Source organism: Gallus gallus, chromosome 3 (genome assembly GCF_016699485.2).
Source record: "Gallus gallus isolate bGalGal1 chromosome 3, bGalGal1.mat.broiler.GRCg7b, whole genome shotgun sequence".
Taxonomy (NCBI): domain Eukaryota; kingdom Metazoa; phylum Chordata; class Aves; order Galliformes; family Phasianidae; genus Gallus; species Gallus gallus.
The window spans coordinates 16,408,524-16,432,388 of record NC_052534.1 but is presented as its reverse complement, the minus strand read 5'-3'; the positions used below and the strand labels follow the sequence as shown (position 1 = coordinate 16,432,388).

Genomic DNA, 23,865 nt, shown 5'->3' with positions numbered 1-23,865 from the left:
AAATGAGTCATGCTTTTCTGCTGGGAGAATTATTGCCTGTTTCATTTCCAGGCAAGGTGTTGCCCAGGGTGCCTTCAAAGAGGAACGTGAAATTAGTCTGAGAATCATAATGAGGCATGGTTGCTTCTAATGTCACAAAGAGGAAGTAATATACTCATATGTGTCATCCACGTGTGAGCTTAGTCGGCCTTTATCCTGAATTTGTGAGGGGGTTAATATTAAAGCCTCTTTGATTTGCTTCGTCTTGCTTTCTGTGGGTGAACTTTGTGGTCAGTGAAGGAGTTGAGTGGAGCTGAGGTTACTGATGTGAACACGGTGCTCATTGGTGGCAGGATTTCAGCGGATCTGATCCAAGTTCTGGGTGTACTCAGATGACCTCCAACTATTCTTTGAAAACTTCATTTTTGCCCCCTTTAGCAGGGAGAGCCATGGAGGGAGGTGTATTATTGCAGTAACAAGAGGACAGTCTCCTTATATTGACATTCTTTCTGTACGCTGACCTTTCTGTAACCTGCTTTCCTGGCAAAGTTTGGAGGAGCTGAAAGCAGAGCAGGCTGGCATCCACTTCTTCCACTCTTTTTCATTGAGCTGAGCTATGGAAACGCGTGGGCCTACTGTCAGACAGGTGGAGCACTTTAAATAACAAAACAGATAGAGTCTCTGCTCTGAAGATCTTAGCATTTATAAGAGCCAGTGGCGTGGAATAAACTAATGACTTTGTAGTAAGAAAAGTAATGGGTAGCATTTTCATGTGATGAGCTCTTTATCAGATATGCACAGTCAACGTTATCTCTTCCAACCAAAGTTTATTGTAGGAAGTGAAGCTGGATGTAGTTTTATCTCATTCCTAGTTATGAGGGTATCCCGGGGATATAAATGCTGACATAATACTGTTTTCTGTGAGGGTCTGAAAGATACCTAAAAGACCTAACAAATAACATTCTGGTGACAGTGTGTTGCCATGATAGATAAAACAATATTACAAAGCTCTCGATAGACATTTCAATACAGTGGAGGATTTATAACCGATTCCCTTGTCCAGTGATGTCTCCTGTCAGGATTGGTAAAGTCGATTAATGGCAAAATCAAGTTACTCCCTTGGTAGCCCAGCTGATGCTTCTGTAACAAAACACAGATGATCTCCTAATAGCGTTTTCTTGGAGCTAAGTAATCTTTTTGCATATCGTCTTCTCACTTGTCTGGTTGTGTATGTCTTAATAAACGTACCTGTCAACTAACTTAGTCTCTAAACCAGACTTCATGTGAAGTTGAGAGCAGAATTGCTTTTCTGGCTGCAGTTGCGTGTCAGCAAAATTCTTACTTTCACCTTCTGCTTCTGTTGAAGTTTCTCATCTACAACAAGACCTGTGAGAGAGGGCGAAGGCCTGTTCTGCTGTCATACAGTCCGTGCTGTCCTCTGTGTTCCTGTATTTTGCTGTCAAGAAGACTTTCATGGTGTGGCATGGCCAGCATAGTGTAAAAGAAGAGTTGTCTTTTTCACAACCAAAACAGCATTCCGCCATCCTGCTCCCTTTTGGGAAATAATTTTCTGGAGTGAAATGAGGCGATTGCTTAATTACTTCATTTTGTCTCTGATTTTTAGAAAGATTTTTTGTCTCTTGGTATGAAATCGCCAGTCTGATCAGCCCTGTCCTCAAGTTCTGTTTGGTTTTGGCTTACAGCTTGCACGTGGGATGTTCTAATGACCGTATTAATAATTAACATTCCAGTGCTGTAGTTTTCCTTTTCACATCCATAGTAACACTTTGGTTTTGTTGCTAACTGCATATAGATTTGACATATATTTTGAGGTGATTGTAGGTCCGTTTTGTTTGTTCATATAATTAGCTTTTATCACAGCATACCTTAAAATCATTTTTTTTAATGACCATTGAAGTTATTTGCCATTGTGCAGGTTGTCCATGTGCTGTGGGTGGACCCTGCCAAAGGTTTTCAGCACCTTAGAAAAAGGCTCTTCTGTCCCTTTTGCTGAAAGTGATGTTCAGGATAATTGGACTGGACTGTTGTTTCTGCAGAGCTGCTGGTTGTGTCGGGTCTGCTTCACCCCCGTTCTTTCGGTTTGCCTGACATCCGATTTGAGGATAGAAAAGGGCTGATTTGTCTGCTCTGCTGTCCTTTGGTCTGGCTATTGTTTTCAGTGAGGAAAGTCGTATTTACCACCTCAACTGTTTGAGACTGAAATGCTCAGATTCTGTTTCAGTTTTTGGTTTCTGACAGTGCTCCTACGTTTTGCTGGAGGAGAACACGTCCAGAACAGATGAACCTGAAGAGTCTTCCATTTTGCAGAGTCATACGCAGGATTCATTTCTCTCCTTTGCTTCTATTTCCTGGGGTGATCCAGTAAGCCATCCGTTCTCCAGGAGCAGAGAAGATGCAGGAATATTTGAACGGTGCCTTTTACTTGTGCGCTTCTGATGCACATTTTAGTCTTCTTATGTACCTTACGGTTGTTCAGGCTCCTCCTGAAGGATAAAGATCCTTTTTGAAGGTTGTTTATTTCAGGATTTCTTTGTTAAACAACATCCCTGTTATCAAAGCATTGCTTTCTAAAATTGGAGCTATCAGGCTTTGGTGTCGTGCCTCCTACCAGAATGTGGAATGTCATTTATTTTTACCAGAGCTCTTAGTAGTTCAGTTCAGGTTAATTACAGCTGCGACTTCCTCCTAAGCTGTTAGATCAGGTCAGCGCATCTTACTGTTGCCTGAGAGCCAGGGGATTCCCTGCCCTATTCCTAGCTTTAGTCCCTGCTCTCCCTGCTTATCTTGCACCAACTCTGGAGCTCAGCGTGCTGCCCGAGCCAGTGTGCTTAGCTAGCCTGGCAGAAAAGGAACCAAAAAAGGAGGCGGGTGGATTGCTGTGGGCTGAGCATGGCTTGGCGAGGGCTGCAAGCAGGGGGCTTGGCGAGCATGTAGGGGGACAGAGCTGAACTGGGTCTTTCTGTGCTGCAGATGAGTTATCCTAGGAAGTAGCAACTTGTTTAGAAACTGCTTGTCTATGTTTTGGTCAGCAGTTAATGTGTGAAGCAGTTGAAACCAGAAGCACGCTATAATTACTATCTTAGACTTTGCTTCTTGGCCCAGTTTCTCTTGTAGCACTGTATACTTGTATACGGCCTCCATTTGAAGGACAAATAGAAAGCTGGCAAGTGATTTACCTCTTTGGACCCTCATTTTTATGGCTGTACTGCACAGGCCTCTCCCTGTTCTACGTATAGTGCTGTGGCATGTATGAGGCGCGGTACTGAGTATGAGCATTCCTCTTCCTTTGCAGACACATCCCATGCACATCTGCTTGTCTTCTGCTTGGCTAAGCCGAGCTCATGCACAGAGCCCATCAGACTGCTGTGCTGTTCCATTGCTTTCCCATTCTCTCTTTCGGAGCAGTGAGGTCCATCCAATTGTGAGGCAGTTTTTGCTTAACAGAATTTTGTATAATGCAATAACAAAAAAAAAAAAAAAATAGACTTTTCTATCTTTTACTTATAGTGAGTGACAGTTTCTCAGGTAGTGTATTGATCTGACTGCCTACTGTCTTCACAGAGGTGCTGGTAATGATTCCTGTTTGAACAGGCAGTGCTTCTCCAGCTTGACTTAAGTTGTTGGGTTTTTTTGTCCTCACCCACTGGTTAGGATGAGGAGCTCTGTATGGCTTTCCAGAGCAGACCGTAAGGGCGGTATACATTTAATGGTATGCCTGTGGGCCAGCAACACCATTTTGCTTCTGGAAAACCCATGCAATGCGTTCTTATTGATGTAGTTAATTTCTTTGAATGGGCAAGTGCATTGCCCACCGTTTTGATTTCTAGATGGATGACATTGTGGTAAAGATGGCGAAGTAGGGGTTGCATTTTGTGACATCTGCATTTGCAGGACCTGGTAGAAACACTGATGGGAGGTAAAGCTGCTGGTGTGTGTGTGCTGTTGCCTCATCCTTTTGAGGGCGAGGAGATGGCCCCTCAAACGTGGTATTTTTGACAGAGACCACGAGTCTTTGAAATTGTTGATTGCTTCTTCTGACTCAAAAGCACTTGTTTGAAATTGCTTTTCAGCCAGCTGTGCCTTATTTATGCTGTAATTTCAAAACCTGTGTGTAATCAGCAACTTGACTGTGATTATGCTAAATGAAGGCATAAGGCAGTGTCCTCAACATACCGAGCTATTGTGTAGTATGTACACAGGTATTCTCCCAGCAGGGCTCGGAGCTGGCTACCATTTTCAGTGTCAATACAGTTTGAACTGCTGTATGTTTTCCAGTCTCTCATTTATATGAGCTTGGGCAAGGAAAATTGTTTTCCAACAGATGTCTCCAAAGGGATTTGATGAGATGTAGGTATTCTTGTTGGGGTACCCCGTCCTCATTCTTTGTGAGGAGCCCTGTAGGCAGGATGCTCATACATTCAGTGTTAATAATCCAGATGGAATAGGATACAAACTGCTACCTTATTTAGGTTGCTGATTTCAAGTCATATTGTCTTAAGGAATAACTCATGCCCTGAAGCAGTTGTTAGTCAGCCCTTCCTGAGGGCATTGCTGACCCGCATTAAATCAGACTGTGTTCCTGCTTTCTGATTTTGTGAGTCCAAGAAGATAATGGTTGAGAGAACGTCCAGCTGGCTGAGGAGTCCTGTTACTGCTTGTGTTGGAGAAAGGAGGAAACGCGGCATCTTTTTGGCTTCAGCATTTGTTCTTTTCCACCCACAGTTCTTCAGTGTCCTATTCTCAAAAGAAGACAAGTGTTTGTGACAGGAGGGGATGGTATCCGCCACAGAGTGTGGAGAGTGCAGGTTTGGCAAGGCTGCCAGCTGCTCAGCATTTCTTCCTTCGGCTGGGATGAAGCACGTCCTGCTATGGCTGCATCTGTAGATTTGTCTGCTGGTGATAATTTTCTGGCATTACTGTCACATGGTAATTAATGACAAGAATCCTCACATGTTTTATTTGGTAAAATTTACTTCAAATTTTTCATTAGTTCCTATGCAGCATGAGCTGTGTGTGTAAGGAGGATGTACAAACAGCGTGCTGTCTTTGTTAGACTGGCAGCATCCCTGAAGCCTCTGCAGTGGACTCCCAGCTTTGCTTGCACATCCCAGCTGAATGCAGGGTGCCCAACTGTAGATCTCAGTTCCCACCCACCGCAGTGATATCTCGTTGATTATCTTGCTCGCTGTTCCCAAACATGTCTTCTAGGATTAACAGGACTTGCAGATGATCTTATCTCTTCATTAAAGCATAATTAATCTTTCTTGTTAATCTCAGAGGTTAAAAGCATACTGACTTCCACTTCATGAACATCTGGCCTGTTTCTTCCTATGAAAGTAGGTGTTAGGGAAAAGCAGTAAGGAACAAAAACCATACTTCAGCAATGCCACTTTCTCTCCTGGGTTGCCTTCGTTCTCTGTTAGGGATGAAAGGATGTGGTATTTTTGCTATTTTTAGTGTCTTTTGCTGCCACAAAGTGATGATTGGAGATACCACTGCCATCAGAGGAGCGTGCAAATAATGGCTTATGGGGAAAGGGCTGCCAGGCAGATTATATTTTTTTAACTCTTCTTTCTATAACCTGTCACATTTGGACCACTGTCTGACTTCCGTAGGTTTCTCATTGATCTCGGGATGTATTCCTAATCATCTGCCTCCAAAATATTTACAAATGCCTGTGCTCCCAGCATCACAGAAGAGCACGGCCACCACAGGGAACAGCAAGAGGTCTGAGGTCAGCTGTGCAAGGAACTACCTGGGTAGACCTCTAAACACAGGAATGTGTGCTGCTTTTATTTCCAGACTGGCTATTTTTCATAGCATTTTCATTTGTCTTGCTTTTTTTCCATCAGTTATGGTGATGGAAAAGCCATCAGCCAGCTCTCAAGCTGTTGGGTCAGTGCCTTACAGCACTTGATGGGTCTCATGGCTTTGTAGAACAGTAGTGCAGATCAGCGTTTGCTTTCTTTTTTTATAAAGTTAGTTTTAAAATGTATTTGAGAAGGGGATTCTCACTAATAACCACAAGCCTCTGAGCTGCTAAGTCACTTAAAACCAAGATGATTAACAAGTTAAAGGTGGTGGCCTCTCTGTGTCATTATATTATGTAATTCTTCCATGGATCTGGCACTTCTTTGCTTTGAAAGTGGACGGGGGAAAAGGAGAAGTGTGACAGGCCTCGTGTTCTGGGCTCTGTGTAGGACACGGTGGCATTTGGTGCAGCCAGCAACTGTCCTATGCGATACAGCACTGGGTACTGAGACTGCCCTTTGAGGAGGGGAGGCAGGAGCTGGGCATCCTTCAGAGCCATCAGGGTTATTGTTAATTATGTTTCTTCTTAATGGCTTTTTAAAAATTTAGTGACCTTGTTCACTTGGTTGTGGAGCTGCTGTGTATGGAACGGAAAGGCTATTTTAATTCTTTCTAAATCATTCATTTGCTCACTTGTCTTCTTTGCAGCCTTACAGGGAGAAAGCTGTCACTGACTGAGCGGAGGGATCAAGGGACGGGCGGTAGCTACAGGAGTAGAACGTGTTGCGTCTCTCTCTTGGGAGTCTTGGAAGTAGTTGCACACTGCAGGGTAGGAGCACGTGATGCTCCCTGGGCCCTGCTTGTCTGCCTTAAGATCTGTCCACAGTATAATTACTTTTCAAGCAATAGTTCAGTGGCCAACTTGTTGGAATTTAACAGGGAAGTACAGCACAGTCAAGGACTTGCATAACTTGGGGCTGTTGTGTGCCAGCACAGGGCTTCCTGAGCACGATTGCAGTTTCAGAGCTCAGTACAGAGTTGTGCAGAGAAGGACTAGGGTTGTGGCTGATGAAAAACTTAACGTGAGTCAGTGGTGTGTGCCTGCAGCTTGGAAGGCCGGTGGTATCCTGGGTTCCATCAGAAGAGGGGTGGCCGGCAGAATAAGAGAGAGGATTGTCCCCCTCTACTCTGCCCTTGTGAGGCCCCATTGGTAGTGCTGCATCCAGGTCTGGGGCCCCCAGCACAGGGAAAATTTGGAGCTGTCAGAGAGGGTCCAGAGGATGGCCCTAGGGCTGGAGCACCTCCCCTGTGAGGACAGGCTGGGTTGTTCAGCCCAGAAAATAGAGGGCTGTGGGCAGGTCTTAAAGGGAGTTTATAAACATGAGGGAAATCAACTTTTTAGACAGATAGATAGCGATAAGACAAGGGGGAATGGTTTTAAACCAAAGGAAGGGGGATTTAGATTAGACATCAGAGGGAAGTTCTTCACTGAAAGAGTGGTGAGGTGCTGGCACAGGCAGCCCAGAGAGGCTGTGGATGCCTCTTGCCTGAAGGCTTTTAAGGCCAGGTTGGATGGGGCCCTGGGCAACCTGATCTATGGTTGACAACCCTGCATAGGACAGGGGGGTTGGAACCTGGTGATCCTTAGGATCTCTTCCAACCCGAGTCATTCTGTGATACAGGTTAGCTGCTTAATGTGTTTGTGACAGTTTGCTTTGTCATTAGAAAAGAAATGCAGTATGAGCGGATCTGCTGGAAGAACACTTCCTACAAATTTGTATTGGAGAAGAACATGCTAGCTCTGGAGTTCTCTTTGGTTCAGTCATCAAGCACAGGCATAGATTATTTTAAGCTTTTCTAATGGAAGTATATGCTGTAAGCTCAATGAAAAATAAATGCATGCTGTATTTGCAAGTCTAACCTCACATTCAACATAAATATGCAAGACATTTTAATTTATTGGCTCCTTCTGTGGCTGTTCTGCTTCAAAATAACCCCAACAAATGATTTCATTGTTTTAGGCTCTTGTGTTTTGATTCTGCATTGTGAGAGAATCTCAAGCGGAGGGCACAGAACTGATTGCTGTGTTGTGCTCTCTAAATACTGATTTGATTGTTTGGTTTTTTTTTGTAGGCTAGAAATGTCAACACGGGTGAGCTAGCAGCAATCAAAGTAATAAAGTTAGAACCAGGTAAGTGATGCCATAGGCCACTGAGACATAATATTTACGTGTTTGAAATACATTTTTGTAAGATCAATTGAATTTAGTATTGAAAAAGGGGTTATCACTGTTTAAGTATAGGAGAAAATCCATGATTTCAAAAACTACCATGCATGGCAAATGAGGTGTGAGAGGAAAAAACATTATTAGAGAGTGGTTAAAGGAAAGCTGATTAAAATTTCAGTGGGAGTTGGGTTTTTTGGTTTTAAGTACTGTGTTTTCAACTCACGTGGTATGAAAATCTGCATAGAACAACATAAATGAGGAAGACGGAAAATTCCCCTGGAGAAATTGAGAGGGAGAAATAATAATAAGGAGGGGTGAAATAATAGGTGAGCATTAGTTGAGCATTGGGAATTGAGTAAATTTCCTTCGGTTCTCTGGCACACTCTGATTAAAGCTTTATTATATGATAGATTTTTGCTTGAACCATGCTTATGTTGTTAGCTTATAAGTGCATATGCCAGCATTTCTGTTGCAGGCCTGTAAGTGCTGTTCTGTTGATATGGATAGACATGTTGAACATGAGTACAGTAATTTGGGGAGTGAAATGGCCAGCCTTTTGGTTTGACTTTAACTGTTGGTGTTCCATCTCAAGGTTAATGTTGAGGCGAGTGATGGGATACTTTAAATATTACCTGGTTTTATCTTTACAGAGTTTGCAGCCAAAAACTAAAAGGAATTACTGCTTTCTCCCTTTTTTTTTTTTTTGTCTTAGATTTTGGTGGTGCATGTATGTTTGAAAATATAAATTCAAGACACGACAGTATGTTACAAAGTAGTTTCAAAAGTGTATGTTCATCATACATCTTTTCATCAGAGCCATGGCTTTGATTGAATCAGATGATGTGTCAGGTTCTGCTGCTTTAGCTCGTTAGAGCAGCTTCCATCATTGGAGTACGTGGCTGTGCGTAGAGTGCATTTTCTGCAGCCGGCTGCATATCCTCACAGAACTGTAAGTCTAAAGCAGGGAAGGACCGTTGCATAGTGAAGAAAGAAGAAAAGACAATGTCAACTGTTCATGTAATGCTGTTTTTCACTTAGCTGACCCTTTCCATTCTTCCAGAAGTAAGGAGTGGCTTATTATGTAGAGTGGGACTTGCTGAATTACTCTGCACGTTATCTGAACAGCAGGCAGGCTGAGGATGCACTGCTGCTGAGGGAGCTTGCTCTTGTGCTGTGCTGGCAGGGATAGCGTCTGGCATCTTGCAGCTGAATCAAGTATTTTTGGCAGCCATTGGACGCTGAGAGGAGTACAAAAAATGAGCTTTAGTTGCCCTCAGTTTGCTTGGTGAGCTCAGCTTTTCTCTTCGTAATTGTCGCTTCTAGTTGGAGTAGAGGGTTGACTCACAGCTTCCTAAGTGTCCACGTTCCAGAAGTGCAGTACTGGCTTACTTGCCAAGTTTTGTAGACTTGGGGACGGTGTGAAAATTAAGGGCTAATTATGTTTGGTGCTTACTCTGCTTTAATATTTTGGATGCAAATGAAAGCACCCTTCAAATGCTGTGGGAGTCATGGAATCATAGTGGTCGGAAGGGATCTCTGCAGATCATCTAGTCCCAACCCCCTGCTAAAGCAGGTTTCCTAGTGTAGGTTACACAGGAGCTGTATCCCTTCATGGAGATACCTGCTTCTGCGTTAAAATTATTTCTTCTTTGCTCTTCAGCATTTGCTTGGAGTATTTGGCTAAAGGGAGAGCTGTGATGCAGCAAGCAGTCAGTAATAAGAAATTGGTTCCAAATTTGCTTTCAGTAAATAAAACACACGTGGATATCAGATTTGAGGTACCAAACTGTTAGATGACCAGTATGTTAGTGTGTGGGAGAAACCTAAACTATGTGGTTTATATATAAACTAATGGTTGGACTGGGTGATCCTGTGGGTCTTTTCCAGCCTTAGCGATTCTATGATTCTGTGACTCTATATGTACTTAGATAATAGGTTGGCCATTTCTGCTGGAATTTATTGTTACATTTGAAACTTAGCAACAGCTGTATCTGCTAAGTGATTTTGGGTTGTGACAACTGGTAAGTAGATGTGTATTGTCTGTATCGAGTTTTTTAGACAATAGCTTTAGCCCCAGATAAAAAATCCTCTAGTTTTAGAGGTCTGCTGAAGTGTCCTACAGCAATAGAGAAAAAGAGTTTTGATGTACTTTGAATTTCACGTTTCTTGAATTTGCTTCAAGTGTCTCTTAGCTATTTAGCTTCATGAACAACTTTTCTCTTAGAGCTTCAGGCTTATTTTAGATATGAAGTCCTTGAAGCCAGTAAGAATGAGTTGTTTTTTGTACTGTGTATGTCTACATAGCTAAGCAAACTTCGGAAGAAATCCTTCAGAAATAGCATGCTGGAGTAGCTATAGTTTGCTGTGGCTTGAGAGATTGCAGGGGAGTGCTACTGACATGCAAAGGAATATTTGATGTGTTTCTCAAAAATAAAAAAGCTGTCAAATGTGTAATTGGCATTGTCTTGCATCTTGGTTTCTTTTTGCCTTCTCTAACTTACTTACAAAATCCCTGCATAACGCCACTGAAACAAAAACATCTCTGGAAAATAGAGTTCAAGGTGTTCCATTTTGTCTACATCTGTCTCAGTGTATGCATCTGGTAGGAACCTTTCATAGAAGTACAGGTACATCCTAAGTACCAAGTAGTAAGATGTCTGTCAGTGTTCTGTCTGTATGTAACTTATTGCAGTCCATAAACTTATGTGCTTGCTGAGTCTACTAAGAAGTTGCTGCAGTGTACTATTGAGTGGTTTTTTTGTTCAGGAAGGTGATAGGATGCGTGTTGGACACATGGCCAAAAATAGCATAGTTTTGTCATGTTTGAGGAACCTGGCGTGTTGGCAGGGCATGTGCAGATGGACACAGTGGGGCCTCAGGGAAAACGGAGCTGAGGAAGATGTGACACTTCTCTGAAGAAGTATCCACAGATGTGAAGTCTACCCGGCCCAGAATGAAACTTGCTATTTGTAAGAATATTGTTACTTATTGCTAACAAGCACTGATTTACAATTGCTTTCTATGTGTGTGAAACTGGCAGATAATTAATTTTAATTCCTCAAAATGCTGTTTTGTTTAAACATGTACTGAATGCCTAGTTGAGATGCGGATATGGGCCAGGCCAATGATAATATTCATTCTTCTTTTCAGGAGAAGATTTTGCTGTTGTGCAGCAGGAAATCATTATGATGAAAGACTGTAAACATCCAAACATCGTTGCTTATTTTGGCAGCTATCTCAGGTATGATCTGTTTCTTTTGCTTGCTTAAAAATGCCTCGATACTGAGTTGAAAAGGATAGGTCCATAGGGTGACATAGGCAAAGGAGTAATAATTTACCAAATAAGTACTATTTGGTAAATTATTTCCTTATTTACTTTCTTCCCTTTTACTTTAAAAATCTGTTCACCTTGCTACAGTCTCTTTCTAGAAATAATGTTTCTCTTGAAGTCTTTCAGTGACTGTGATTAAATCTGTTTCAGTGATGTCTCTTAAATTTGCAGAACTTTAGAAAGTATAAATATTGCAAAATAGAGAGTTTTTGGCAATACTGTGACTTAATTACTCTTGTCACATAGAATTGTTTGTGAGAACTTGAAATTGAGTGTTATGGGGAAGTAACAAACCACAACTCTTTAGCTCCTTTTTGTTTTGTTTTTGTTTTCACCTCGCAAAAGAGGTGACAGAGTACTGGTGCTATAATGCTTTGTAATGGAGAGTCTGCTGCTTGCTTTCAGGTATTCACATATCTTTTATCTGGGACAATACAAATAGGACACTATAGCTCTGCATATTGTCAAGATTACTAGACCCTCTTCTGTGAGAGGATGCCAGGTTGAGGTATTCATGTGCTTAGTAGCCTTCAGCAGCTCTAGCTGAAGTTTTCCATGATAGCCATGTGCTGCAAAGCTTTTCAGCAGTATTGACCAAGTGCTTCTGAGAAGATAGGGGTGTTTGCACATGAAACATCAGCATGTGAAAATGTTTGAAATTACCATCTCTGAAGAAGGAAGTTGGCTTCTGTATTTGGTGTGCACCTTTTCTATTTAAATCTAAAATACTGCATTTCTTTTACCTTAATTTCAGATCTGTTAGGGCTTGTGAAAGCCCAATTACTGTTTTCCTTACAGCTGGCAGGCTTGGTGCACATTTGCAGTACTGTGGAAGAGCTGAATGTTTGCTCCCTGGCTCACTCAGCCTTTGTGAGGCGTTCCCTGTCTTGCTCCGGGTGATCCAGGATGGAATGTTGAAGCAGAGAGCATGGAGTGCTCGCTTGTGCTGGTGGTGACCTTGGCACTGGGCACCTGTGTGGCTGCATCTGGCCAAGCTGAGCCTGCCAGCCCTGGGAGGCAGCACTGGGAAGGAGGCGAGGCCCTGGCAGCAAATACTGGAGGAGTGGTTGTGTGCCCAGTGAACAGTCCAGAGGTGTTTTAAGGAGTTTGTTCTCCCTCCATCCTGAACACTCACTGAAACCATGTGTTAGCAGCAGCAGGGATTCATTGCATTGTACTCTGTTTTAGCATGTCGTTAGCTGCTTGGTGAGTAAAGAAGTATGGCACACTCAGATGTGATTCAGGTCAACAAGATTTGCGTTTTTATTTATATCTGCTATGGTCATTTCAAAGGGCTGTAGTGGAAAACCTGCTTCACTGACATAAGTTAATGTGCACTGAGGATGTGGCCAAGAGGAAAATGAATTTGCAGAATAAGATGAAATATGCTGAAAGAACAAGGAGGAAAGCAGATCAACAGTGCACTGATGGGTGAACATCATCTGTGCTGTGTGCTGGTTGAGGCAGGGAGTTGTGTTACCAAGAGCACGTGGTTATGTACTGCTTGTATTCTCAGGCACACAAAGGGAGCAAAGTCTGATTATAAAATCAACAAGGCATGCTGTTCTGGCATCCCGTACCTCAGAGGGTGCTTGTCTTGGCAGCCTGAATGCCTTAATGCCGAGCTGGTCTGTGAGCTGTGTAACACGCAGGTTTGTGCAAGTGTGTGTACAGATAGACTGTGCTCATGTATTATGTGGACTTGGTTCTTCAGGCTTCTGCTGCAAGTGTCTGTGCTTTGGTTTGGACTGCTTAAGGTTAACTTGAAGGTCACTTGCATTCTGTGCAGTGCTGGCAGGCTTTTTCCTGTGTTACGAATAATCAAGTCTTAATACTGATATGTACCCTGAAGTCACATTAAAGATTTTTTTGGATTGAGAATTTGTGGAGTTGTGAGCTGATGCCAACCAGACTAACAGCTTGTCAGGTGGCAAAGTTGGCAAGGGATGTTGTGACCTCTTTAGGAGAGCATTTGGAAGTTCAGTATTATGGTGACTAAGCTTTTTGAATTAAAATTGCCTGGTCTAAAAGTTGTGTGGTTGGGACCAGATACTGTCCCACTCTCTGGCTGTACCTCCTTAATCCTCTTCCCAGCCTCAAATCCTACAGTTCTTTGACAGGAGAGCGCTTTCTTGTATGTTAAGATGTCCTCTTCCACATGGGATGCCTTTCTGTACCTTTCTGCAGTACTGGAAAGGAAGCGGTGTTGGCATTTTTCTTGATGTGAGACATTAGTCTTGCATGCTCCCTGAACAAGCAAGTCCTTGTTATAAACCTGTAAGGAGGACTGATTTTACAAGAAAGAAGTAACTGAATGGAAGAGGGGGGAGGGCTTACGCTTTGTAGTGCTGTTGGAGTTACCTTGAGTTGTTTTTCTAATGCTTGAACTTGTGACAAGAATGTGCCTGTTCCACTTGTGGCTGTTTCTGGAGGTGAGGTTGTTTGCTTTGTAGAGGCACTGACATGTGCATCCAGCTGCCTTACCAGCTGTGTCGTCTAACCAATCACAGTGGGGACAGATAGCTTAGGATAACTAGTAGAATGCTGTTTGATGACTTCTTGAGATTTCATGTGAAAACAGGCCACACAGAAACATTTTACAAACTTACAAAAATGTTAGATTTCACTTCAGTGTGAGTTTTGAGATTTAATTGGAGCCTCTTGTGATACTTGAGCTGGAAATGCTTTTTCTCTATTGGGGGGTGGGGGAGAGTAGTTTAGCTCTAGTCAGGGGATATTGAGGCAGACCTTGGCAGACCTGGAGTTCAGTTTTGTTATATGCAGTTGTATTTTGATGCTCATGTGCCTCTGCTCCGTCCTTTTCCCTTTCACACATGGTATACTGTTTCTCTTTTGCCTGGGGAGTTGAATGGCTGCCTTTGAACCCTCTTATTATCTGACCTTTTGTTTTTTCTAAATATCTGTCAGTACTAAGAAAAATACCATCATCCTATGCTTGGCATTTCACTTTGTGTTGTTCCTGTGCTTTTCTTCTGTTTACATACGGTTTTCCCAGGCAGTTGAATCTCTGCCATGCTTTTAGCCTAGGTGTTAGGTTGCAGACTCTAAACGGTACTGTTGATCCTGTCTGTTTTGCTTGCTGTGCTTGCCGTTTGCTCTGAGGACTCAGACAACTTTATATATGTGCTGTAACTGTTGATTACATGGCTTTTCACCTGTCTTAGAGCACTTAAGTGCGGTAAGAAAAGGTTAGTGAGTCAGAAACAGTCTCCTGTTTTCCTGCTCTTACATTTTTTAACTTTGCTGTACGACTTTTCCACGCTGGGATGTTGTGCCCACTGAGTGAAGTTGTGAATTTACAGCATGTAACTCTTGCATGTTTTCAGCTGTGCAGGCACCCTGCTGTTCCAGGGTTGCTGGGATTTTCCTAGCTTTTCCTCATTTTCACGCTGGCATCAAAACTGGGTGCAGCATGGAAAACAGTGACTTTCATGTGTCCCCATCTGAGTCCTGTATTGTTGTAGAGAGCAAGCACGGGACTTGCAAGTGTCTCTCTGATCTTCAGGGTTACTTTTTCACTCTTGTTCCACTGCTGATGTTGATAATTCTAACGTCTTTCACAATTACTGACATCATTTCTGCCTGATAATGATCAGTTATTTCAGTGAAATGTCTTTGTGCTGTTTCAGAGTAGCAGTGCTTTAGTTAACCCCTAGACCTGCATGCTATAACTGTGACTTCTGTTGCATGAAACCTTTTTAACACCTAAGCAATGCCTTTCCTATCACCGATAGAGGCATCTAGGGCACTGTTTTGAGGAACATGTTGAGGGTGGACATGTAGGAGGAGATTCATAAAAGACTTGGAACAGGGCCTGTTTTGGCTGTTACCTGCTGGTAACATGATGAGAAATGCAAGCAACTTAGAAGGACAGGGAATAAGGTCGTGGCCTTGCAAAATGCTTCCAAGAGCACTGGTGTTGCCCACAGGAGTATCTAAGCTATTCTCACAAAGCTTTATGAATGCAACAAACTCCAGACCAGGGGCCATAAGCAAGCTACAGAGCAGTCACCTGTCTTCCCTTTGGTTGTCCTGCATCTTAATCTGCCCTGAGGTGGCTGAGTGTGATTTTTCTCTCCTGTGTGTTTTGAAGGCCAGGAATGACCAGGTGTGTCCCAGATTTTCTGCTCTACAAAGTGCTTCTCTGCCTCTGCACTTGTGACGTCTGTCTTACCAGTGAAAATTACTAAGTGAAAATGGAAGATGAAAACCATAACTATACCTTTTGTACTCTACTGTTCCTTTGATTCCTTCAGTCTGTTGCCTATTCCTAGAAGGCACCTTTTACTGCGGTACAGTGAATCAAGCTGAATTCATTCCCTCTGTCAGAGAAATGAAAGAGCTACCACGTGCCCCCTGCCACCCAATATATCCATAGGTATTTTCCAGGGAAAAGACATCACCTGAATAGTCACTCAGCCACAGCAGGAACTCTGCTCTGCCCAGCTTTGGCTGTAGCATTAATTTCACTCCATTTGTTGTGAAAGAGATTGAGTTGAAAGATGTCCCTTGGGCCTTCTGTATTATGGGTTTGTTTCTTCGCTTTGTTTGTTTTGCTTTAATTGTTCTGTTCTGAAAGATGTGGAGGAAAAAGGAAAATAAGGAAGAAATAAGAACTCAATGTATTTTCTCTACCCTTAATAAAAACAGATTTCATTTTCATAGTACCTCTTCACCAAAATTTTCTGCACACACTTCTGTCATTCTAATAAATGCTGGAATTTTTGGTTATTTCATTAGTTATTTTGACAGTGAATTATCACATAATGATTAAATCATTTTAGCTCATACTTCTCATAATACAGAGCTCGTAGCGTTGTGGTTTATAATGCTTGAGTCTTCTGACATGTTTTACAGATATAGTTCAAATCTGACAGGTAATGAATGGTTTTGTTCACTTTTTAGACGTGACAAGCTATGGATCTGCATGGAGTTTTGTGGAGGTGGCTCTCTACAGGATATTTATCATGGTACGTCAAGACCATAATTCCTTAAAAGCTAAGAAAAGCTTGTTTTAAGAAAATGGAGATGATTACAGTGTTTTGGAATCAAAGAGGATGAATCTTAAATTTAGTATCCATAATAATCCACCGAAGGTCAATTTTAACTTACTTAAGTATTTATGTAATAGGTTGTTTTTTTCTTTTTTGAAACACAATGAACTGCAGCAGGGTGGAGTAACAGAAGTTGTTTCCTTCCTTCATCAGTTCATGTACCAATCACTGCTTTTCTAAGACCGTAAAATTAGACAGTATTATATAGTAAAAAAAAAAAAAAGCAAAAACAAAACAAAAACTCGTATCCTGGTGTGCTGTGTTCACAGTCATCTCATTTTTGAGCTTCTGAGCTTTGCTTTAGTGCAGTCAATACCCCAGCCTACAGATTCCTAGAAAAACAGACCAATTAGCATGGATGCTCGTCTTTTCTGAGAAGAGACCTTCTGTATGTTAGTAATTCAGTAGTGCCCAGAAGGCCTCTTCAGTGCATGACGTGAAAAGCAAAGTTGGCCTACATGTTTGCTTTAGACCTAAGTGCGTCGAGTGGTTGAATAAACAAGGAATGTGTGTAGTTCTATTGCATACAGTCAACATTAGTGAATTGGTTGCTAGTTTTTGACAAAGTCAGTTTCAAGAGTTTTTTATTGCCCTGACAATAAGACTTGCTTAGGAAATGACTATGCTACAAACATGTAATGGCTCTGTGATTGGGAGATGATGTTTTTCAGACAGGAAATCCATCCAGATTTTAAATAGTGAAGATTTTCCATGTTAGGTTCCTCACATCCTTCTCATGTACATAAACAGCTTGCACGTGTTTTTTACATTTAACTTGGGTGCAATTAAAACAAGGCAGCAATTCACAAATTCACACTGTGTTCACACTGCCGTCATTTGAATGTGTTCTTGTTGATCCCTCACATCTTCACCAGTGTTGATGAGAGCATGGTGCCTGATAGGCTTTGTTTTGTGGAACACCTGTAGAGTAGGAAATGAGCTCATGTGGCTTAAATGCCTGAACAGATGTCGTACAGGAGCTGTTTCCTGTTGCAGCTGATTTTTTGGCTTCTCTGCCAGCAGCAGCTAGAGTGGAAGGTTCTTTTCTGATCTTAATTACATTACTAAGTTCTTATCTCCAGTTGAACCATAGGCCTCAGCAATTAAATCTTAAGTAAAATAATCATTTAAGTTAATTCAGTATCGGTTGCTCAAAATAAGCATGGGTTTTGAAGAAACTGTGTAGTTTAGTGCTCAATTCTTACTTAATTTCTAACTCCCTTCTCCTTTGTGAAACCTCCTCCAACTGTTCTGTTTGCAAGCTTCTCAGGTTTTCCCAGAAAACAATGAAGACTCCATGTCTGGTCATAAAACCATTTCATTTCAGGATCAAAGTCAAGTGACTGAGGATGAGTCGCAAGCTGTTCCTTGCTTGTGGTTCGGTGTTTGTTTTGCATATTTGTTCCAAATTTCACTGTTTTAAGGAACTTGAGTGAGACCATGGAGCTAAGGGGAAGACTCTTGGGTAGCTGCTGAGACTGTTCAGAGGGAGAGAATGTGGAAAGGTGCCTGGTGTGGCAGGCCCAGGAGCAACAGTGCTGGCAGAGCATGCGGAGTAAGGGCAGAGGAGCTTCAGACAGCACGTGGTGTGGCTGCAGGGGAGCAAGGGGGAGAGAGTGGGTTATAAGGGGTGGAGCTCAGAGGGGCTTTGAAGTCCAGGTCACAGGAGATTTGTGCAGGGGAAAGAGCTGTGCTTAAATCACTGCTTCTGTTGTTATAGAATACTTATTGTGTTTTTTTGTTTGTTTTTGTCCTTCCTTCTGACTGCTTTGAGATAAATGTATCTGGAAAACAAGCAATTTCCATTCCAATGGGACTAGATAATTTTTTATTTGAAAACCTTTTGGTAGTTCTTGTGATGTTCCTTTTGGGGGAAAGTTTAAGCATGTTCACTGAGTGATTCTACTGAAATAAGATCCTCTCAATGAGAGTGGAAATTAACTGAGGTATAGGTTTGGAAAGGAAAATATCTTAGCTGATATTGAGTGGTTTTTTTCCTTCCATTTCAGTGACTGGACCACTTTCAGAACAGCAGATTGCCTACGTTAGCAGAGAAACACTACAGGTAGTGTACTCTAAGGTTCTTGTGCTTATATACATGTAGCTTTTACTTTCAGCTTTTAATATTTTTACGTTACGGTTACAAATATGTGTCATGTCATGAAAGTGCAGTGTTTGGAGGGCTTAGCATTTTCCTCTGCTGAGGAAGTCCTCTGTTATAGCCTAGAACTGCTTTGTTTAATTGTGCGACACTAAATGATCCAGGATCATTTGGGGAAAACTGTCACCTATTTTCTGCTGGGGTTTTTTTGTTTGTTTGTTTTAAAGGAGGAATAAAAACCAGCTTGTCTGTCTGTATTTGTGGTGCAAGCTAGTTAATGCAAGTTTGAAGGAAAATTTTAAGACTTGGTTTTGTGTATCTGATTGATAAGTGGCAATGAGGAGGGAAAAGAAACGTGTTTACTCAAGGTGTTCTAATTATGGTCTTTAGTCTCTCCTTATGGTTGTGTTAACTTCATATTTCTTTCTTAAAATATCTAGCTCATCAGTAAAATGTCACGAGAACCAGGTTTTTTTTGTCTTGGTTGCGTGTGAGAGAGCAGCTCTTGGCTTCCACTGAATACTGAGCTCTCAAATGCCGTTAGTTGAGAGCCTCTTGCACTCAAGATAGCTCTGTATCTGAGCCAGCTCTGTTGCATGCCACTGACCATTTCTCTATGCTGTGCCAGTGATAGCTTTCTTCTGACTTCCAGAACATGTCATTTCATTTTCTTACAGTAAAGTCTCGACTTAACTAGTACATGGGATTGTTTTGGTTTTTTTTTTTGAACCTCAAATACCTGAAGTTAGTTTTTCGAGGTCTGTATTTAAAAACTCATTAAGTGGTCTGTTGTCAAAAACAAAACAAAAGAAGAAGACAATTACTATCAGTTCCTATCAGTGATACTGATTCTGAAACTATAGGTACTGTAAATATGGACCTTCCTTCAGGCATTCAGTTTTGAAAATGATACCTTGAGATTCTTGGTGGTCAGTGGCAAAAGTGAAGAGGTACCACACTTTTTTTTGTGCTGTTGACATCTGGAGATGTAAATGTGAAGAGTGCGTGTGTGACACTTCCAGCTAATGCCTGTTGTTGCAGTAGTGGGGTTGATGCTTCAATTGCACTCTCTACCGAAAGCAGATTGAGTCCAATTTTGGGTATGCATGCATCCCTGCACTGAGGGGACACAAGATCTTTTGATCTATCTGGGTATCTTCAGCCATTTGCCCCAGAGAACCTGTGCTAAAACATCTCTGAGCCCTTCAAGGAGTTGGATTTCACCGTTAATTAGTACTTTTATGTTGCATTTGGATTTTCATGAGCTAATGAAAAATAGCCCCATACTGCATTTTCAGTGGTACTGTTGTCAATCCATACAAAGAGAATGTTGTCAATTTCACTTGAAAATCTCAATTACTAAGTCATGTAAGCCAGCATTTCCCAGTTTTTCCTGTTAGTATATTTAGGACCATCCATGAAAATGCTCGTAGTTGAAAAGGATCCTGATAGTGTTTTTGAAATCAACATCATGTGATGTCTTGAATGAGGTAATTGGGACTTAAAAAAAATAAAAAAATAAAATTGTCTTAATATGGATATCTCCAGTGAAATGTAGTCATTACAGTGGCTGATGATTGCAGAGTGCTGCAGATGTTTACTTGCTGCTTGCCCATGAAAGAGGATTTCAGAGAGAAGCCTAGAGTGTTAGAAGTGGTGTGCTCTGTGATTCCTCATATGAGGGTTTGACTGTATAGTATTTAGATCTCGTGTGGAGGCACCAAGTCCTAAAATGCTTTGCTGCCGTTATCACCTACAGAAATGCATGACTTAAAGTTGAAGCACAGCATTAGCCCTGAGGAGCTGCCTGCTGGTGTGCTTCTAGAGTTAATTGAAGCCTGTAATGGCGTAGGTGATCCCTGTGCTAGATATCTGGTGATCAGACTGCTGAATAGAACACTGTTAGGCAATTTAAAAGTAATTAACTTCCTCTAAAAAGGTGATAGTTTACGTATCCAGAGGAAAACTTAACCAGAAGAGTCTTTCCTCTTGGTGGGCTGATGGTGACTGATATTCTTCCATTCCACCCTTGCATTTAGATGTTACACTACTACACACGTGGAATTTCCAAGTGCATTCAAGAGTCACTGAAATAAAGGAATGTTCTTCAATCAGAAAGTTATTTAGGTGACTGAATTGCATACTAAATATGTCCGTTAATTGAATGGGAAAAGCATATTAAGTAAAATATTGGACTTAATTGTTGTTAACTATTTTTTGCAGGGGCTATATTACCTTCACAGTAAAGGAAAAATGCACAGAGACATAAAGGTGAGTAAAAACTGAATGGAATTTTGGTGTTTTTAGGATAATCTACATCATCACCTCTTAAAGGTTTTTACTGTTACACAGCAGTTTTGGGGATGCTTTCTAAATACATAACGTTTTTCTGTTTATTGGAAGAATATTTTCTGCCCGCCAGAAGAAAAAAATCTTTCTTTGAAGTGAATGGGAATCATTTGTTCTTTTAATTGGAGCCACACACTTATTTTGAGCAGTGCAGTGGAATTTTGGCATCAGCTGCTGTCCAGTACAGCTTGTGTTCAGATGTCCAAAAGGATGTGCTCTGTGCAGAAGGAAAGGCTTGGTCTTTTCCACACCTTTCTGAGAAGCTTGGTGTACCCTTCTGACTGAACCAGCTAGTAAACAGAAGTGTTGCTTGGCTTCTTGCTTCTTTTCTTGGTGAGCAGATTGCAGGGCAGTGGCTGCTGTTCCTTGTGCTCCTTACGGACTAACTTGTCTCCTCCTTCACATACTAAAATTAGAGAGCACCACAAATCAGGCTCTTAGCACTGACTTCCTTAAACCTTCATCTCAACAAAGCTGTATCAAAGGTGGCTTGCTCATACTATTATACTCTCTGTTAATAGTTTCCTTCTGATACTTCCTGTTGACTTTTTGTCCCTGGAGTTTTATTACCTACCGTTTGCATTTCCAAACTGTTCCTTGCTCAGGTACCAGCTTTAGTTTGGCAAGCCACCCTCCTGGAAATATGTCAGCAAATTACTGTATTCCTTTGTGTTGAGCGTGCATTTTTGTTTATCTAGCTTGTGTTTCTTTCAAACTGGGGATGTAGTAATGCATAGTAGTTTCAACTGTAGGTGCTTTAGTACAGGTGAATCTTGAGTCATCCTTGTTGTGTGCAGGAGGATATTTGGGTTTTGTGCCACCAGGAAAAGAATTTCTGAGAGATTAATTCGGACACTAAACTTGAACATTTTTCATCATACTTGATAGCATGAGAAATGATGCTTGGTAGGCTGCAGTGCATAGATACTCATTTCTAAACGGAACTGTGCTGATGAAAACATCAAAGTGTGGGTTTTTAAAACAAAAACAAAAATAAATGTGAGCGTGGAAATATACTATCTTCATGTGCAGCTCTCCTGACTATGAAGTTACATTTGCTTCCCTCAGTAGCTCAGTTATGTATTCAGTGTATCTGTTCTGTTAGTCGTGAAAGGTGAACAAGGTCAAGAGCATGTTAACTGGGCAGTCACACTATTTACCCCGTTCTATTTATGAGGCTCATTAACTGTATTGTGCAGCATTTGCCCAAGTAAGCCTTGTAGCTGGAGCATGACTGCAGGCCTGACTTCTTCCCCCATGCAACCCTGTGCTTGAACAAATGCAGCTGTTTGGAAAGCCCTGCGTGCTGCCTTTCTGCCCAGTTTGTGGGCAGAGGTGGTGGCTGTAGTGCCGCTCAGCTCTGTGTTTGCCAGCTCCAGCCTTTGCTCAGTGCTGCCTGGAGTTGATTGCCACCTTTAAAGCAGGTTTGCTCCCAGTTGTTTCTTGTGGCATTTTCATGGCACCAGCTATCACTTGGGGTTGGCTTTGGTTATTGAGCTGCTTCTGGACGTGGTGCATGTAGTCATGTAGCATTGTGCTCTTCAGAGAGAGCACTAATGGAATCTCTGCTGCATACAGACGGAAATAGTTTTGTTAAAACACTGGAATATCAAGGGAGGTCCTTAAGGCTGTAATTATCTTGGCCCTGAAAGGAGACAAAACCAGCTCCGGCACATGAAAAGAAAATCAAATTATTTCCGTTGTGACCTTTAGAGTTCCTACTTCCTTTCAGTCAGAAAAAAGAAAGTAAGAATTCATCTTCATAAGCAAATCATCATAATTCTGCCCTTTGAGAGAGCTTTGTGTACAATGGGGAACTTTGTAATACTGTGGGCTAAAGAATACTAAACTTCAAATTCATGAGAAATACTGTATATCTGAGTTCCTTTATATAAAAGAATGTCAAGTTATTAATTTCACAGACATTTTCTTGTTAATGCTACAGATTTCTCAAGTGTACAGTCTTTGCTTTACCTTCTCACTCCTAATTTGCTGTCAGATATCACATAAAGATTGGTTTTAATAAAGCATCACAAAAATCTGCATGTTTTAATCCAAGTACACTTTTTTTTTAAGGGAGCAAACATTCTTTTAACGGATAATGGGCATGTAAAATTAGGTAAGTTAATAAACAATCTGTTAATAACTGTGAATTATGTGTTGTCTGAAAACAAAACCTTACTGATTTTGCCTGATTATGTAAGGGTTCATTATGTAAGGAATTAGTACATGTCAGAATTCTTTTTCTCCTGCTGTAAGATCTAACTCAGCAGCACCAAATTATTGTCTTAGGAGTAATTGGAGTCTGGTTTTGCAACACTGAGGTAAAAGTTCCTGAGGTTGCAAAGATGAGGTGGAAGTCAAATCAAAGGTTTTTAAAAACTTTTATTAAACATACCATCTAGAGTTTTTAAATGTGAAAAACCCTTTAAAAACTACCTGAAATAACCCCTTAGATTATACTAAATGATGTATTTTTATCTTATTAGAAGAATGCTTGTAATTATTAGAACTTCTGTGCTATCCTTTTGGTTTCTTGCCCTAGTGAGAGGGGCCTCCATGTTTGATAGGCAGCTGAGAGGGATTACTCAAAAGTATCCGAGATTCATCAAGTTTCTACTATTTGCTTTTGTTTTGGGCTTTTTATAAATTATTTTCCAGTATATTTTGGAAACTCATACAGTGAAGAAATCAAACTGTCATGTTCTTAACTGTTCTTATGTAACTCTTTTTTTTTTTTTAATTAATGATCTTTATTTCTTATAGCTGATTTTGGAGTATCTGCGCAGATAACAGCTACGATTGCCAAAAGGAAATCATTCATTGGCACTCCGTATTGGTAATTGCGTTTTGCTTTGTCATCAGTACATACATAGCATACATCAGTCTGATGAAAAATGTATGTTAAAAGCATGCTACAAACTTTCTGGGTAGACTTACCATTAAAAACTGTGCTGTTTGTGGGATTGTGTCATTTTCTTTAATGCTATATCCTGATGTAGCTGAGCATTAGTTAAATTGTTCAAGCGCT

At 41.3% G+C, this 23,865-nt stretch overlaps 1 protein-coding gene across 19 annotated transcripts in view; it reads left to right on the top strand.

Annotated features, from left to right (window-relative positions):
* MAP4K3 (mitogen-activated protein kinase kinase kinase kinase 3) overlaps nt 1-23,865 on the top strand; it is an 80,311-nt gene that overhangs the window by 1,434 nt on the left and 55,012 nt on the right. For 17 of the 19 annotated variants that reach the window (XM_046939541.1, XM_046939542.1, XM_040698237.1 and 14 more), the window contains exons 2-8: nt 7,885-7,942; nt 11,129-11,219; nt 16,236-16,300; nt 18,394-18,449; nt 20,709-20,756; nt 22,911-22,953; nt 23,601-23,673. In XM_046939541.1, the coding sequence (XP_046795497.1) occupies nt 7,885-7,942; nt 11,129-11,219; nt 16,236-16,300; nt 18,394-18,449; nt 20,709-20,756; nt 22,911-22,953; nt 23,601-23,673 (434 nt within the window). Of the gene's footprint in view, nt 1-118; nt 4,927-7,884; nt 7,943-11,128; nt 11,220-16,235; nt 16,301-18,393; nt 18,450-20,708; nt 20,757-22,910; nt 22,954-23,600; nt 23,674-23,865 lie in introns of those variants that run through there. The other 2 variants (XM_046939539.1, XM_025149408.3) reach the window with 2 other exon arrangements.